Source organism: Helianthus annuus, chromosome 2 (genome assembly GCF_002127325.2).
Source record: "Helianthus annuus cultivar XRQ/B chromosome 2, HanXRQr2.0-SUNRISE, whole genome shotgun sequence".
NCBI classification, from domain to species: domain Eukaryota; kingdom Viridiplantae; phylum Streptophyta; class Magnoliopsida; order Asterales; family Asteraceae; genus Helianthus; species Helianthus annuus.
The window spans coordinates 89530426-89548265 of NC_035434.2; the positions used below are offsets into that span (position 1 = coordinate 89530426).

Sequence of the window (17840 nt, forward strand, 5' to 3'; positions counted from 1 at the left end):
TAAGTGTTTGCTTTTATAAAACGTTTGAAAAGCGATAATAAGGTAGATGATATGTAAAAGAGTAATGTAAGTTAAATGAATAACCAAGTAAAAAATGAGTTTGTATAAAATAAGTTGTTTGTAAAAGAATGTATTGTGAAAAATATGTTATTTGTCTAAACTGAAATGATTTAAACAACGCTGCGATATGTAATATCATACAAACAGTTATATATAGGAAGTACCAGCGGCGTATCCACCATGCTTGTATCATATTACACATGCCTCGTTACTTAAATCACTTACCCAAACAAACCACCAATGTAAAATGTCTATGTTTAATCCAATTGCCAAATGTATTGAATAATATGTCAAAATGTTTATGTCAAATGTCAATCATGTACTGTATAACCAATGTCAAAAAATGTTTATGTGTCAAATGTAAATCATGTAATGTATAACCAATGTACTAAGATGTTTATGTGTCATATGTAAATCATGTAATGTGTAACCAAAATGATATGTATGGCTAGTGAAATGCATCAATTAAACCATAGGTGAAATGCACAAAACAAAGTATTGAAGTAAAACTTGGTTTAAATCAAAGTTATGTTTTGTGGAAATGCATGCTATACTGATACAAACATCTGTGCGGTGTTGTGAATGCATACATTCAAGCCTTGCGACTGTGGCGATAAACCCCTAAACGAATTTAAAGCTCTATCTGTGTAAATGTATATCGAATTCGGTCATTCCTTCCATCCAAACATACCTAGGATGTCAGGAACGGGAGTTGTCAATTCCTATGGTACCACTACCTACTAACGAACGGCGTGATCAATGGTAATGAATGTATATTGTCCCATTTAAACAAACCAAATGTCATACCAAAATGTAAGCATGTGATGTGATGTGAAAGTACTAAGTATGGACTAAATGAACATACATAGCATGTGATGTGATGTAAAACAATGTACTAGTATGCTGAACATACATAGCATGAAAAGGTAATGCAAATCAAATGTACTAAGTATGATGAACATACATAGAATGTGATGTAAAACAAATGTACTATGTATGATAAACATACATAGCTTGTGATGTAAAACAAATGTACTAAGTATGATGAACATACATAGCATGAAAAGGTAAAGTAAAACAATGTACTAAGTATGCGCTAAACGAACATACGTAGCATATAATGTCATGTAAAACGATGTACTAAGTATGCACATAATGGACATACATATCAAAAACATAACGAAATCATGTACTAATAGTGTACTAATGAACATAGCAAGTATATGATATGAAAACATGAAAAGCATGAAAGTAACAAGTAGGCACATGTGTTTCACCCCAAAATGTTTGAAAAACAGTAAAAGAGGGGACTATGTACTCACTTGAGATTGCTCAGTAGACTATAGATATCCACCAAGCAAAGCTAGAAGACCACGGATTCAAACGGCACCTAATATAGGTATCTACATTAATAAACGGACCTATCGGAGGATCGGGTAGTACGAGAGTTTGTAAGCCAAATAAGTGTGGGAACTTATGTAATATGGTTTAACAAAGCCTATATACCAAAACGAAACCTATCCTAAGTGCTTTTGACCCGTTACGACCCGTTTTTAGGTAACTTATGCTACTTTAACACGTCGTTCGCATAAAACGCGTTCGGACCGCCTAACTAGCCCTATGACAAGTAAGATATGCCTTAACATGTTTAATATTGTTGCCAAATCAGTTTAGATGTCAAAAGTTATGTTACTTATGCTTAAAATGAATTTTGGCGCAAAAAGGGTATTTTGGTAATTTTCCTAAGGCATATATACTACCTATCATACAACTACTTAAACGAAGTGACCATAAGGTATAACCTCGGAAGGTTATTCCCTATACAACTATGGTCACCTAAAGTGTTTGGTCGGATCCTAATGATCGACCAAATGGGTCGGGTTCGAAAGCATAAGCGATTGTTTAGATCGCTTACCTTTACGACCCTAGACAAGCACAATTCTAAAAGTGACTAGTTAAACATGTTAAAACACGTTTAACAAAGTTTAAAAACAGGTTTGGTATCAAGACAAAGGGTCTTGATACCCAAAAGTAGTTTGGTTACAAAATACGCAAGAAAACGCATTTTGGCCGAAACTACGACTCGTCACTGAACCTAGATAACGTGGTAATCAGTAGGTATAGTCACTAGGGACTATAACCATCGTGATTACGCTCACGTTATTGATACGCGCAAAATGAAACATATAAATTATATCAATTGTGGCATAAAACTAACCCTTTTTTAGTACTAATGTTGGAAAAAGTGTGCTTTTGTCTTCCTTTTGTATTTTCAGGATTAAATGAGCTCAAATTAACAAAAGAAGCAAAAAGACAGCAAAATCTAACATAAATACAAGAAAAGGGACAAAAGTGGATTGCCCGACCCCTCGACAGCATCCTCTCAAGCAAAACAAAGAAGGCAGAAGACTGAACACGCCCCGTGCTCAGCGAGCACGGGGCCGTGCCCAAGAAGCAGCAGAAAAGACAAACTAATAGAAGCTTCTATTGCCCACCACGGGGCCGTGCCGAGCGGACACGGGGCATGGTCAGAGTACTGCAGGCGCATTTATTGTAATTGCGAATTATAATTAATGAAGAGAGAGAGTGTCAGACGGACACGGGGCCGTGCCCAGCGGGCAAGGGGCCGTGCCCAGGCTTCTGTTCAGCCTATAAATAGGAGTGCGTGGAGCCATTTCAACTCATCCCTTGGCACACCACCTCTCTCACACTTCACCCACCACCCACCACCATCACAACACCATCATCCACCACCATCATCCATTGTCCATCATAGAGTGTGTGAGTCGTCTCGGGATCCAAGATTGATCGTAAGAGTTCTTGACAATCAAAGGCCATGTTTGCCTAAGTCTCTTACATCACTTGGTGAAGACAAGTGTCTAGTGTAATACTTTTTATTTTTAATCTTTTGCACTTTTTATTTGGTTTTGTATTAATGACTTTAATAACTAGTTTCTTATGTTGAAGGTGATTCTTCCTTATCGTTTGTCCGTGGTGTCTTGACATTATTTTACTGTCTATATAAAATAAAAGATTTTCACCATTCATATCTCCACGGTCTATATGGAGGTATGTTGGCTACCTGGTCGGGGGTTAAGGGAACGGTTTGGTAAGAGTCTTGCCCTTGTTCAGCGTTTAGAGGTCCTGCAAGGGACCTGGGTCAAATTTAGTAGGATCTCCTTCAATACCCAAAGGTATTGGATGGCGGGGATCCAAACTCTTTGACCCCCTCATAAGTTAAACTACTATTAATACTATAACCCGGCTACTTAGGACTGTATCCCTGCTGACTCAGACTACTTAGTCGAGGGTAACGTCACCTTCAAAAGAGGGGCCTACCATAATTTGCATTAATAACTTAATTAATTATCTTTCAACAATCCGACCCTTTAGGATTGTATCCTTGTTGACTCAAACTACTGGGTTGAGGGTAACGTCACCTTCAAAAGAGGGGCCTACTACAATAACTAAGATAATCTCTTAAACAAGTGCAAAAGTGCGAAAATAATCAAAGGTTACACTATACACGAGTCGGATCCAAGTGATTCATCTTGTCTATCTGTTTTTATTTTTATTTTTATTTTTCCGCATTTAGTTAGTTTTATTTTCTTAGTTTTAAAATCTTTTCTAACATTTTGATTTGATTAGACGTTGAGGATAAACCGTTACTAAAAGCTCTTGTGTCCTTGGACGACCTCGGTATCTTACCAACACTATACTACGTCCACGATGGGTGCACTTGCCCATATGTGTGTTTAGTGTTAGTAAATATCGTGTTTTATAAATTTAAAACTTGGCTAAAAAGTGTAAAAAGGGCTTAAAATATACATCTAAAACATATACACACTTGCACGCATCATTATGAAGTTCAAACGAACTTCGCATTGACCATAAACTGGTCAATGCAGTAAGTCAAACGCAGTTTGACTTTAACGTTAAAACGAAAGAAAAGCACGAAAAAATACTTACAGAAGGTCCCCGCAAGATTTGATCCGATTCTCTCTCAGGTAGGAAGCATATACTTCCACTTAGAGAGCTTGAATCAGATTCAAATGTGAGGAATGAATAAAAACATGGTGGGTATTTATAGATTTCATGGAACCGTTAAGATCGTTCGTCGAATAACGTGCTTTAATCTTAACCGTACACATGTGCTCATGGTTTTGTAAAACCATCGGAGCCCCTAGAATGAGTGCATGGTATTATAAAAACCATTAAATATCAGCCCATAGTTTGCAAAACCATGGGCTAAAACCATCAAAACTTCAAAATTGGACTAGGTTCATTGAATCTAGTCAGAAATTTCAAAAATGGTCCCTGCACTTGTAAAACTTGATTTTTTTACACTTTTAAGCCCCGTTAACCCCATTTCAAGGCTCTAAAATAAAGTTAAAGTATAGGAAACTTAAAATATGCTCAAAAACATCTCGTATGTCGGTTCGTTTGGTCGTACGGTTGTGTTGTTCTAATTACGACGGAAATCGTAATGAACACAAAAACGATCCAAATTACGCGACGAATGGAATTTTTCTTATGCCAAACACTAAAATAAAATATTTTAATGCTTACATAAATTTTTGGATGTCCGGATGTATTCAGGACGTAAGATATGTGCGAAAATGCAAACTTATGCACTTTTGACGCTTTTAGTCTCTATTGATCAAATAAGTTTATTTTAGCATACCGAACCCCTCAAAGCCTATTTCTAAGCTATGTAAGGGATATTTAGGGTATGTTTAACTTATGATCAAGTTCCGGAATGTTCGTTACAGTACGAATCGGCATACTTTCGCAGTTTGTCAATTTTAGTCCCTGTAAGTGAATTAACTTGATTTCGGCACACCAAACCTTCCAAAACTTATTTCTAAGTTGTGTAAAGGTTATTTGAGGTATGTTAAGCCTATGTCACTATTCCGGAGTGTTTGTTGCATTAAACTGGTTATATTTACGCATCAGTGCGCGTATAACCTTCCAGAAAGCGATTTAGAGCCCGAAATCGAACAAGAATTGATATGTGCAAATGATACACATATTTATACAAATCCCAAGTATGAAACACAATATTTCATTGGTTTGGTATTTGTTTGATGGTTGAAGTGACACAGGTGTCACAATCTTCCCTACTTCAGGAAATTTCGTCCCAAAATTTATCTTAGCGGAAACTTGTGAGAGCTTGAAATATGAGGTTGAAAAGATCGAACAACACTGGTTAGAGTCCTGAACTTCTAGTAACTTTAAATAACATCATGCTTGAAATGTGAGAGGGACACTTATATACAAGTATATAAAGTGTTATTGGTGCGTCCACCGTACCTCTATTACATTGTTCACATTTTGTTATGGTTGTCACTATTGGTTCTTACACATAATAAGTCTTACCGTGGTTTATGTGCACTGAATTTCATAATTATGTACGCGTCCATAATTACGTAATTCCTTGCATAGTTTGCATAGTGTATTTTATAATGTGTAGGGGAAACCAAATGAACAAATCTGTGATGAGTGTGACTAGACCATACTGTGGTCCTTTTTAATTGAGTCAATAAATGATCTCTAGACCACCAAGGAGTCTTTTCAGCTTATATCATCACATGTCATTCTTAACCAGATTCTGAATCAACCTTTTGACTAGACCACTCAAAGGGTCTCTTTTGAATCATGGAATGGTACTATATAATCCAAGGGTCTTGACTATCACGTAGAAGCCCAATAAGGATTTAAGATAGTACCTTTTTGAAATATCCTACTACGAATCCCTCATATAAAGATATGAAAGGTTCTACGAGGATTTGGATAACGAATATCCAGAGTATACAAAAACACAAAATGCATAAAAGAAAACACAAAATGCATAAACACATAATCACATAATTGTTTAACTTGATTTTAAATTTGTTATCATTTTGCTAATTGCGCACAAGTATTTAAAGCACATTAGGAATCCATTCCGTGGATTTCATTTGGTACTTTAAACATTATCAAGAATCTAACTATGAAGATAGAAAGATCTTAAAGAGGAAATTCGATTTCAATTGTAAGGAACCGAAATGTTCGAATTAAGGTACACAAGGAATCCAATTAAGGATTCTGATTTGAATGACAATTATCCACAAGGATCTAATTGTGAAGATAAAAAGATCCCATATGGATTTTGGGGAATTGAAGATGTTTTGAAACCTTGCACTGGATGTGCTTAAGTCAAAACATGAAGTAAAAATGCTTATGAAGTTGAGATGCTAGAAATGCCAAGGCGACATATGAAGCGGAATTTGAAGGTTAAGTCAATGTATGAGGAAAATACTTTGAAAACTATGCATGGGGTTCTAATATGTGTTCAATGTTTTTGGAAACCTTATATATAATACTTTTGAAATCATAAAGTAGGTGTATTAGGTAGGTATATTTATAAAAATGTTTTAAAATCATGCGAGATGAATTTTGAAACTATGTATAAGGTTTTCGAAAACATGAATGATGCTTTTGAAATCATGCACTTGATATAAGTAATTATACTGTATTAATAACATTTTGAATTCATGAAGGTTGTTTTTGAAAATATAGGCAATGTTTTTGAAATCATACATTTGATATGTTAAGTAAATACACTATATTAAAAATGTTTTTGAACTATATATAAAATGTTTTTGAAATCATGAAGGTTGTTTTGAAAACTTATGTTATGCATGTTAATAAATCAGAACGTAATGGGTATGAGATTTGAAAATACCCTTATTTATCTAACCAAGGATTCAAAGGCACAGATGCGCAAAAAGCACGATTACTCAAAATTTTGCTTTATTTCTTGTACTTTGTCTCCTAGAATGAAACGAGTACTTAAAATTTTCGAGGAAATCATGAGCGACCACTTGAAAGGGAGAATCACAAGAGTAGTTTGTAAAGAGCATAGTTCCTTGATGTAGGTATCATAGGGAAATGTCATATACACATGTAACTACATTTGTATATCAGAATTGCGAACAACGACTTTTATTTATGAACAGAACAGATTGTTTCACAATACAAGAAAACAAAAGAAACAAAGGCATAAGACAGCAACATCTTTTGCTCGGCCAAATGCTTATCCAACGGTTAGATTTGCATTGACAATCTTCGAGCATTTGTTCCTGAAATGGCTCGTCTCACCACAGTCGTAGCAAGTACCAGACAGGAAACGAGCTTGAGTAGGGTTGACTTGGAGTTGGGTAGCAGCAAGGTTTGCAACAGCTTTGTTTTGGATAGCAAAGCGGCATATGTTAATCAAATGTCCCAACCGTCCACAGTAGGTACACTTGGAGCAGGGTATGAGGTTTAAATGATGACGGTTGCATCGCTTGCACCATGGGGCAGCTCCCAAGTACAGCTTCCTAGCTGGTGGCGTCACTACCTGGCTAGGTCTCGCTTGATTAGGTGTAACTGCTGCGGGTTTCTTTGAAGCCTTACGCTTTCTTGATTTTGGTGCAGGCCTGACTTCTGCTTCCTTCGGTGACTCTTGAGTGGCTCCATTTTTTAGACGAGACATGGCAATGCCTAGATCCACAGACTTCAGTATCACTTCGCCTATTTGCTGGGCAAATTTGGCTGTTTGCTCGGACATTTGACCGTTGTTGAGATGAAGAGACATTCTAGAAGAAAATGAAAGACATAGGAAGCAACAAATGAAATGTTATCGGATAAACAAAACAGAAAGGCAATGCATACGAATTGCGATCATTTGTTTGTTACCTAAGGAAAACAAATGAGACGGTGACAAATCAAAGCAAGCAGGTCATAATAATGTATCGCTGAAGACATGCTTGCCTATAAGTGAACACTCACCCCAAGAGTTCCCAGGTAAGAGTGACTGGTCCGATACTGCGGATTTGTATGAACACTCTAGCCTTAGACAGAAAACTCAGAGTACAGGCGTTCACCCTTCCAGTTTGCACGTGTTCACATTATAAGACCCAAACTTTGATGAGATTTGAAGACTTAGAGGGTTCAAAACCTTATAATCAATCATCCTAGAACAGATGATTGCTTTTCAAAGTGGTTTGGAATTAATGTTCTTATTGTGGTTGTCGCCTAAGGATAGGTGACGGTATTGTTTTATGACTAAACGCAAGTAAACTCGCGTTAGAGCCCTAGGAAGGTTATAGACTAGGACAAAGCATTACTAATAACCTAATTCCCTATAACCATGAGCTCTGATACCAACTTTTCTGTCACACCCCGACCACGTAAAACAACAAAACGTGGCGGAATCTTCGGGGAGTGTTGTAACATAATCATTGTTTCATAACACATGGAAAAAAATTGAAATTTTGTTTTATTGAATTAAATGTATTACAATGTCTTAACAACAAAGAAAAATATAACATAGTTAACCAGTCTTGCATCTTTTAATGTCACTAAGGCCTCGTCCAATCCTACGTGAGCATGCATCAATATCATCATCAAATATCATCAACTATTGTACCTGAAACACATGTGAAAATACATCAGCATAAAAATGTCGGTGAGTACATAGGTTTTGTGAAAATAGGATTCATGACTTAGGTTTAAGAAAATGTTTAATGAAAACTTGTCATGAATCCAGTTTAAGTGTTTGCTTTTATAAAACGTTTGAAAAGCGATAATAAGGTAGATGATATGTAAAAGAGTAATGTAAGGTTAAATGACTAACCAAGTAAAAAATGAGTTTATATAAAATAAGTTGTTTGTAAAACAATGTATTGTGAAAAATACGTTATATGTCTAAACTGAAATGATTTAAACAACGCTGCGATATGTAATATCATACAAACACTTATATATAGGAAGTACCAGTGGCGTATCCACCATGCTTGTATCATATTACACATGCCTCGTTACTTAAATCACTTACCCAAACAAACCACCAATGTAAAATGTCTATGTTTAATCCAATTGCCAAATGTATTGAATAATATGTCAAAATGTTTATGTCAAATGTCAATCATGTAATGTATAACCAATGTCAAAAATCTTTATATGTCAAATGTAAATCATGTAATGTATAACCAATGTACTAAGATGTTTATGTGTCAAATGTAAATCATGTAATGTGTAGCCAAAATGATATGTATGGCTAGTGAAATGCATCAACTAAACCATAGGTGAAATGCACAAAACAAAGTATTGAAGTAAAACTTGGTTTAAATCAAAGTTATGTTTTGTGGAAATGCATGCTATACTGATACAAACATCTATGCGGTGTTGTGAAAATGCATACATTCAAGCCTTGCGACTGTGGCGATAAACCCCTAAACGAATTTAAAGGTCTATCTATGTAAATGTATATCGAATTCGGTCATTCCTTCCATCCAAACATACCTAGGATGTCAGGAACGGGAGTTGTCAATTCCTATGGTACCACTACCTACTAACGAACGGGGTGATCAATGTTAATGAATGTATATTGTCCCATTTAAACAAACCAAATGGCATACCAAAATGTAAGCATGTCATGTGATGTGAATGTACTAAGTATGGACTAAATGAACATACATAGCATGTGATGTGATGTAAAACAATGTATTAGTATGGTGAACATACATAGCATGAAAAGGTAATGTAAATCAAATGTACTAAGTATGATGAACATACATAGCATGTGATGTAAAACAAATGTACTATGTATGATGAACATACATAGCATGTGATGTAAAACAAATGTACTAAGTATGATGAACATACATAGCATGAAAAGGTAATGTAAAACAATGTACTAGGTATGCGCTAAAAGAACATACGTAGCATAAAATGTCATGTAAAACGATGTACTAAGTATGCACATAATGGACATACATAGCAAAAACATAATGAAATCATGTACTAATAGTGTACTAATGAACATAGCAAGTATATGATATGAAAACATGAAAAGCATGAAAGTAACAAGTAGGCACATGTGTTTCACTCCAAAATGTTTGAAAAACAGTAAAAGAGGGGACTATGTACTCACTTGAGATTGCTCAATAGACTTTAGATATCCACCAAGCAAAGCTTGAAGATCACGGATTCAAACGGCACCTAATATAGGTATCTACATTAATAAACGGACCTATCGGAGGATCGGGTAGTACGAGGGTTAGTAAACCAAATAAGTGTGGGAACTTATGTAATGTGGTTTAACAAAGCCTATTTACTAAAACGAAACCTATCCTAAGTGCTTTTGACCCGTTACGACCCGTTTAGGTAGCTTATGCTACTTTAACGCGTCGTTCGCGTAAAACGCGTTCGAACCGCCTAACTAGCCCTATGACAAGTAAGATATGCCTTAACATGTTTAATATTGTTGCCAAATCAGTTTAGATGTCAAAAGTTATGTTACTTATGCTTAAAATGAATTTTGGCGCAAAAAGGGTATTTTGGTAATTTTCCTAAGGCATATAAACTACCTATCAAGCAACTACTTAAACGAAGTGACCATAAGGTATAACCTCGGAAGGTTATTCCCTATACAACTATGGTCACCTAATGTGTTTGGTTGGATCCTAATGATCGACCAAATGGGTCGGGTTCGAAAGCATAAGCGATTGTCTAGATCGCTTACCTTTACGACCCTAGACAAGCACAATTCTAAAAGTGACGAGTTAAACATGTTAAAACAGGTTTAACAAAGTTTAAAAACAGGCTTAACAAAGTTTAAAAACAGGTTTGGTATCAAGACAAAGGGTCTTGATACCCAAAAGTAGTTTGGTTACAAAATACGCAAGAATACGCATTTTGGCCGAAACTACGACTCGTCACTGAGCCTAGATAACGTAGTAATCAGTAGGTATAGTCACTAGGGACTATAACCATCGTGATTATGCTCATGTTATGAAGTTCAAACGAACTTCGCATTGATCATAAACTGGTCAATGCAGAAAGTCAAACGCAGTTTGACTTTAACGTTAAAACGAAAGAAAAGCACGAAAGAATACTTACAGAAGGTCCCCGCAAGATTTGATCCGATTCTCTCTCAGGTAGGAAGCATATACTTCCACTTAGAGAGCTTGAATCAGATTCAAATGTGAGAAATGAATGAAAACATGGTGGGTATTTATAGATTTCATGGAACCGTTAAGATCGTTCGTCGAATAACGTGCTTTAATCTTAACCGTACACATGTGCTCATGGTTTTGTAAAACCATCGGAGCCCCTAGAATGAGTGCATGGTATTATAAAACCATTAAATATTAGCCCATAGTTTGCAAAACCATGGGCTAAAACCATCAAAACTTCAAAATTGGACTAGGTTCATTGAATCTGGTAAGAAATTTCAAAAATAGTCCCTGCACATGTAAAACTTGATTTTTTTTTTTTTACACTTTTAAGCCCCTTTCCCATTTCAAGGCACTAAAATAAAGCTAAAGTATAGGGAACTTAAAATATGCTCAAAAACATCTCGGATGTCGGTTCGTTTGGTCGTACGGTTGTGTTGTTCGGTTAATTACGACGGAAATCGTAATGAACACAAAAACGATCCAAATTACGCGACGAATGGAATTTTTCTTATGCCAAACACTAAAATAAAATATTTTAATGCTTACATAAATTTTTGGATGTCCGGATGTATTCAGGACGTAAGATATGTGCGAAAATGCAAACTTATGCACTTTTGACGCTTTTAGTCTCTATTGATCAAATAAGTTTATTTTAGCATACCGAACCCCTCAAAGCCTATTTCTAAGCTATGTAAAGGATATTTAGGGTATGTTTAACTTATGATCAAGTTCCGGAATGTTCGTTACAGTACGAATCGACATACTTTCGCAGTTTGTCAATTTTAGTCCCTGTAAGTGAATTAACTTGATTTCGGCACACCAAACCTTCCAAAACTTATTTCTAAGTTGTGTAAAGGTTATTGAGGTATGTTAAGCCTATGTCACTATTCCGGAGTGTTTGTTGCATTAAACTGGTTATATTTACGCATCAGTGCGCGTATAACCTTCTAGAAAGCGATTTAGAGCCCGAAATCGAACAAGAATTGATATGTGCAAATGATACACATATTTATACAAATCCCAAGTATGAAACACAATATTTCATTGGTTGGGTATTTGTTTGATGGTTGAAGTGACACAAGTGTCACATTATCCGCTACCTTCTTCATAATATGCCACATACATAATCGATGTCTATTGTCCGTCAAAACAGTTTCAATTGTTGCCTTCATAGCGACATCTTGATCCGTAACTACAACCTTCGGTTGATGACCAAATGCATTCAAAAAAACATGTTAACAACCACACATAAGATTCGGTAGTTTCTTTTGCAATTAGACTAGCTCTAATATTGATATTGTGAAAATGATTTTCAATACTAGTGAACAGTACAAAAACCATTTTGTATCTGCTAAAAAAATAAATAATAAATAAGTAAAAAAACTAATAATAACATTAAAAATGATAAAAAAAAATAGAGTAGAAACTTACTTGTTCATTTTGAAAGTTCCATCAAATGATATTACATCATCAAAAGCCAAATAATTATGTTTAGAAACTTCGTCTGCCCAAAATAACCCTGTCAAACAACCACTTGAATCTACGTTATATTCAAATGAAAAATCCCACAGATATTCTTTCTTATTGGTCAATCTTTGAACAATCATTTCAACATCGTATTCTCCGATAAAACAGTTTAAATCTCTTCTAAAATTCTTGCAGTACACAGCAGTTGCACCAACCTCTTCAAAACCATCATATTCTGTCCTCATAATGTTAAATGATTTACAGGACCTAGGTTTAATGTTGACAAAGAATATATCCTCTTTTGTTTCATAACCGTTAAATTTCTTGATGAAGGAACAAATTGCATATCCTCTTGAGAAATCAAAGTATGATTATGTTCTTCTACAAACCTGTATACATTATACGATTCGCCATCATCAGAAGATAATGCAATATGTGTGTGACAACCCGTATAGATAGAGGGCCTATTCATACCTTTTCTTGGTTTTTTCCATCTTTAGCAACTTCTAGAGCTTCATCAAACTTCTTAAACAGCTTATGACCCTCCTTGGAACCTGTATAATACTTATATGCATAAATTTGATAGAACTCATATGCAGCATCCAAAGATGAGAAAACCATGCCAACAACCGGTGTTATAGAAGAAGATACACTATGTTTGAAAGCCCTTTAAACAGAAGGCGACAAACGTTGAAAACCTGAAATTATACCTTCTATTCCAACATCTGAAATTAAAACAAATAAACAATTACACTATAAATTAGAAATTACTCTACAGGTATAAAATAACGCTACATAAATTTATCAATAAAAATTACTATACTTATGTATAATTATGCTAATGGTATGCATAAAACTAAAATAACTCTACATAAATTACTCTACTGATGCAACAATCCTATACTATATAAATTACTCTATCTATACATACATAAATTACTCTATATAAATTGCTCTACTGATGGTATATTCCTCTAACTATATAAACACAAGTGTTCCCCGTAAAAATTACTCTACATAGTTGAAAAAAATGTCCACATAAAATTACTCTAGACATAATTACTCTATTGATATTCATGATGTTAACCCAAACTTTAGACACAAGTACTCTACTTATATAAAAAGAAGAACTAAACAAATTACTCTATAAAAATTACCCTACAGATGTAAGATTGCAATACGTATATGAATGTAGGTATACAAAGAAAAATTACTCTACATACTCTAAAAACAATCATGTTTATATGCATAGTGTTAAATTACTCTACATTAGGGACGTTGATTTGTAGCTGATAAAAAACAATCAGCTGGTGTAAAAATTATATCGATTCCTACAATAAAAACAACACAAACCTTCCAAATTAGAGTTCAGATGTTCTTCAGCCATTGATGATAAAACAACGGAGCGATCAATAGAACATAATTAGGGACGTTGATTTGTAGGTTTGTATGATTTGAGATGATAGAGAATCGTAATAAACCCTAGATATGGGGCTACTCAATCTGATTAAATCATAGAAGAATTTAAAACAGAATCAGGGACGTTGATTGTAGGTTTGTACGATTTTAGCATGAGAAAAAAGATATTCGCATAATTACAAAATTGCCACCGCCCTTTTTTTAATTTTCACCCAATTTGTACGTTTTGTATGTTAATATTATTTGTATTTTATCTTTTGTCGTAATAAGAATTCTTTTAAAAGACATGTTTAATTATCTTTAATAAGAAAAATATCATTGACGAAATACTCAGCTAGTGATCCTGCTTTGTACACATCAGTAAATTCTTACTAGTAAGGGACTAATTACCGACCAAACCTTGTGAGATATTTCTAACGGATACGTTGGATGCTAAAATTAGCATTCTAATTTTTACTTGTTTCTCAGCCAAACCAAAACCCTATAGGAGAAACTAAGGTATCTATATTTTCTAGTAATTTTGTATTTGTTTGACCTTTAAATTCCTTTGCAGAAAAACCAATTACAAAGTTCAAAACTACCTTAAACTTAAAGTTGAAAAAGAGATTGTAGAAATAGTTGGGAATTGCACTGTTTCAAGTAGAAATAAAATTCCAAAGGAAAACAAGAAACGGCTCTTTCTTTGTGTGTATTTTCATACGCAATTCTCTCTTTTAGCCTAAAAACTAGTTGATAGACAGTTTCGTGCAAAACCAACAAAAGTGACCGCCCATCCATAACCCTAAACCAACCTACTTTATTATTCTCATCTCAACAAATCTCATTTTTCTTCCTATAAAAATCTTCATTTAGTAATTTTTCCATGCTGATTAATTATTAACCAACAAGTAAAACTGGGTATTGTTTCTTCCATTATCAATCATAGTTTTCAGTTATTTATGGAGGAAACCAGAAGCGATGATTCGAGGATGTGTCCTAGAGGACACTGGAGGCCAGCCGAAGACGAGAAGCTGAGGCAGCTCGTTCAACTTTACGGACCTCAGAATTGGAATTCCATCGCTGAAAAACTTCAAGGAAGATCAGGTGTCAGTTTACGTTTGTGGGATCTAGCTTCTTTTTACTTTTATCTTATTGTTTGTACACATGACCAAATATCCGATCAGCTAGTTTCAATAAAACTTCTGATTGATTACAACAACTTAACTAAACAAATAGTACCTGTTTAATCAAGATATGTATTCTCATCCGAATCACCAAAATAAAGTGTATTGATCATTTCAATTATTTTATTATTATTATTATTATTATTTTCTAGGTGTTGTTAACTTGAGTACGTGATTACTTTTTTCTTGTTTTTACGAAACATAGCTAGCTAGCTAATATATTTTCATAGTTTCTTGAACAATTAAGTGGAAGGTTGTATATTATCAAAAAGTTAATTCATCTATTTATTTACTCTCTTCGACTACAAACCGATTCCAGATCAAAACCCTAAATAATTTGCTCTAAAAGTCATTTTTTGGGTACTAATATTATAAAATTATAGCATTTACTGATATTATAATAATAATAAACATATAATTTGATATTTTGCAGGAAAGAGTTGTAGACTAAGATGGTTTAATCAGCTTGATCCTAGAATAAACAGAAGGCCATTTACAGATGAGGAAGAGGAAAAGCTTTTGGCAGCTCATCGCGTACATGGAAACCGATGGGCTCTCATATCACGGTTATTTCCTGGTCGAACTGATAATGCAGTCAAGAATCACTGGCACGTTATTATGGCGAGAAAGCAAAGGGAAAAATCAAAACTTTGTGGAAAAACAAGGTACGAAGATGATTTACAAAGTAGTAGTAAACTGAAAATGAATCATGGAAGGGACTTCTTGAACTCCAACAAGTATTCTACCTCAATCTCTTTCGCAGCTGGTTTGCAGTTACAGAATGATGGCATTCCTTCAGCTTGGAGTTTTAGGGATCCTAATACCATGTTAGACCATAAATATTTGCTCAAGACCGCACAAGGACAGATTAAAAATTCATCTACTTCAAGTCGTCAAAACTTATTAGACCATTTTGGGTTACAAAACCATCTAAGTTCTAGCGGAAGATACAGATATCAGTGCAATGAGCATATAGTGCCTAAGGAGGTAGTTCATCCCGAGAACCAACTTCCAAAGCCGGTTAAGACGACACTGACATTTATCGAACAAGATATAGTAGAGGAAGAAGCAGTCAAGAAGAAAAATGATGTGCCTTTTATAGATTTTCTTGGTGTAGGAATTTGTTCTTGATTACCAACGCTATATATGTATTTAATATTTAGGGTTTCTTGTGTATGTGCACCATATATATGTATATGTGTGTTAAAACTATCTTATAACTCAATTCACCGATCTCCTTTACTAAAATTTTGCTTTTCAAAATGGGAATCTTATGCATAGAATTTAAAATGCAACTTTGGAGCAACCCTAAGGTTGTTGTCATATGTTTCTCCGAAGGTTGCAGGTTCAAGTCATGAAAACACAGTCTGGCAAAAATGCAAAGTAAAGATGCGTACATCAGGCCAAGTTTGGCTCAACAAACCGCTCCTTGTGCGCTGGGTTTTTTTTTTTGCCCTTACAAGCATCAAAGTACAACTCACAGTCAGAAATTTATAAGACAAATTGAATTGATTGTGTTAAGTTTCGTGCCTACAATAATGATTAAAGAAGATTATATTTTCTAAACGTAACAGCCAGCATTCTAAGCAAAATGTAAGTGTAACTTTTTGTTTATTAAGGAAAATAAACTGTCCTTAGCATGATGCTGAAAGTTCAACAGAACATGCTATTCTATGAAATATTGAGTTCAACGCACTAGTCCATAGGCTTAAAGTTACCTTTAAAACATGCATCATAATCCAATCATATATAACAGCTTTCAGGTGGTTTGTGGCTTACGGTAGGTTGATAGTTTGTATTTTCGCTTGTATATAAACATAATTAAAGGGTTTTTTTTCCATATTAATGTCGGGTTTAAAGAACACGTGTATTTCACGGGTTGAAAAAACCAGTGTATCATACAAGGTGAATAAAATATAATGTAATATGTTTAACAATACAATTGTCAAGATATATCTTTAAATGAACTTTAACGTGACAATTATAAATTCTGTTAAGCTAGTTTTTCAAACATTTTATTTCAACTAAGTATTAATTTTTGTATGTAACTGATAAATGTTAATTCAATTATATTGTATTCGTTTCTTTAAATATCATTTTAGTAAAGTTAAGTTAGCCTATGTTACAATTATAAATACATGTATATATCTTTTTTGCATATAAAAGATTAAGAGCTAAAACTTGGATTTCTGTTAATACCACTTATCTTTTCTATTATTTAACATTGATTTTTTATCGCTTTAACTCATCCAATCACTTTAAATATTTAAAAAGGTTTAAGAAATCACTCATAAGAAACAAATTATTATCATTATTCTTCATTTCATTATATTTAACGAACATAATTTTGAATTTGGTAATATTTGAAGATATAAATAGAAACCTTAATATTTTTAAAAATTATATAAAATATTTTTTATTATATTAGGTCTACTTGATAATAATAATAATAATAATAATAATAATAATAATAATAATAATAATAATAATAATAATAATATAGCATAGTTTTTAAAAGTTATGTGAAATTTATTTTATTATATTAGGTTTACTTGATGATAATTTAGCATAATGAAATAAAAATATAATTAACACATTTATTTTCAAAATTGATAAGAATGGTTAGGAATTATAATATTTACGTAATCAATTTATATTTAATTCTTTTGGTTAATATGATATAGTAAAAATCCATAACTAAATAATAAGAATTCATAATTAACTTTTTATTAAATATCTAAAA

General features: G+C 33.9%; 1 protein-coding gene across 1 annotated transcript; it reads left to right on the forward strand.

The window, feature by feature from the left end:
* The first annotated feature begins 14707 nt into the window (after nt 1-14707).
* LOC110916668 (transcription factor MYB52) lies at nt 14708-16330 on the forward strand. Its single transcript, XM_022161366.2, has 2 exons — nt 14708-15017; nt 15531-16330. The coding sequence occupies exons 1-2, from the start codon at nt 14873-14875 to the stop codon at nt 16226-16228; spliced, it is 843 nt and encodes a 280-aa protein (XP_022017058.1). The 5' UTR covers nt 14708-14872; the 3' UTR covers nt 16229-16330.
* The last annotated feature ends 1510 nt before the right edge of the window (nt 16331-17840 follow it).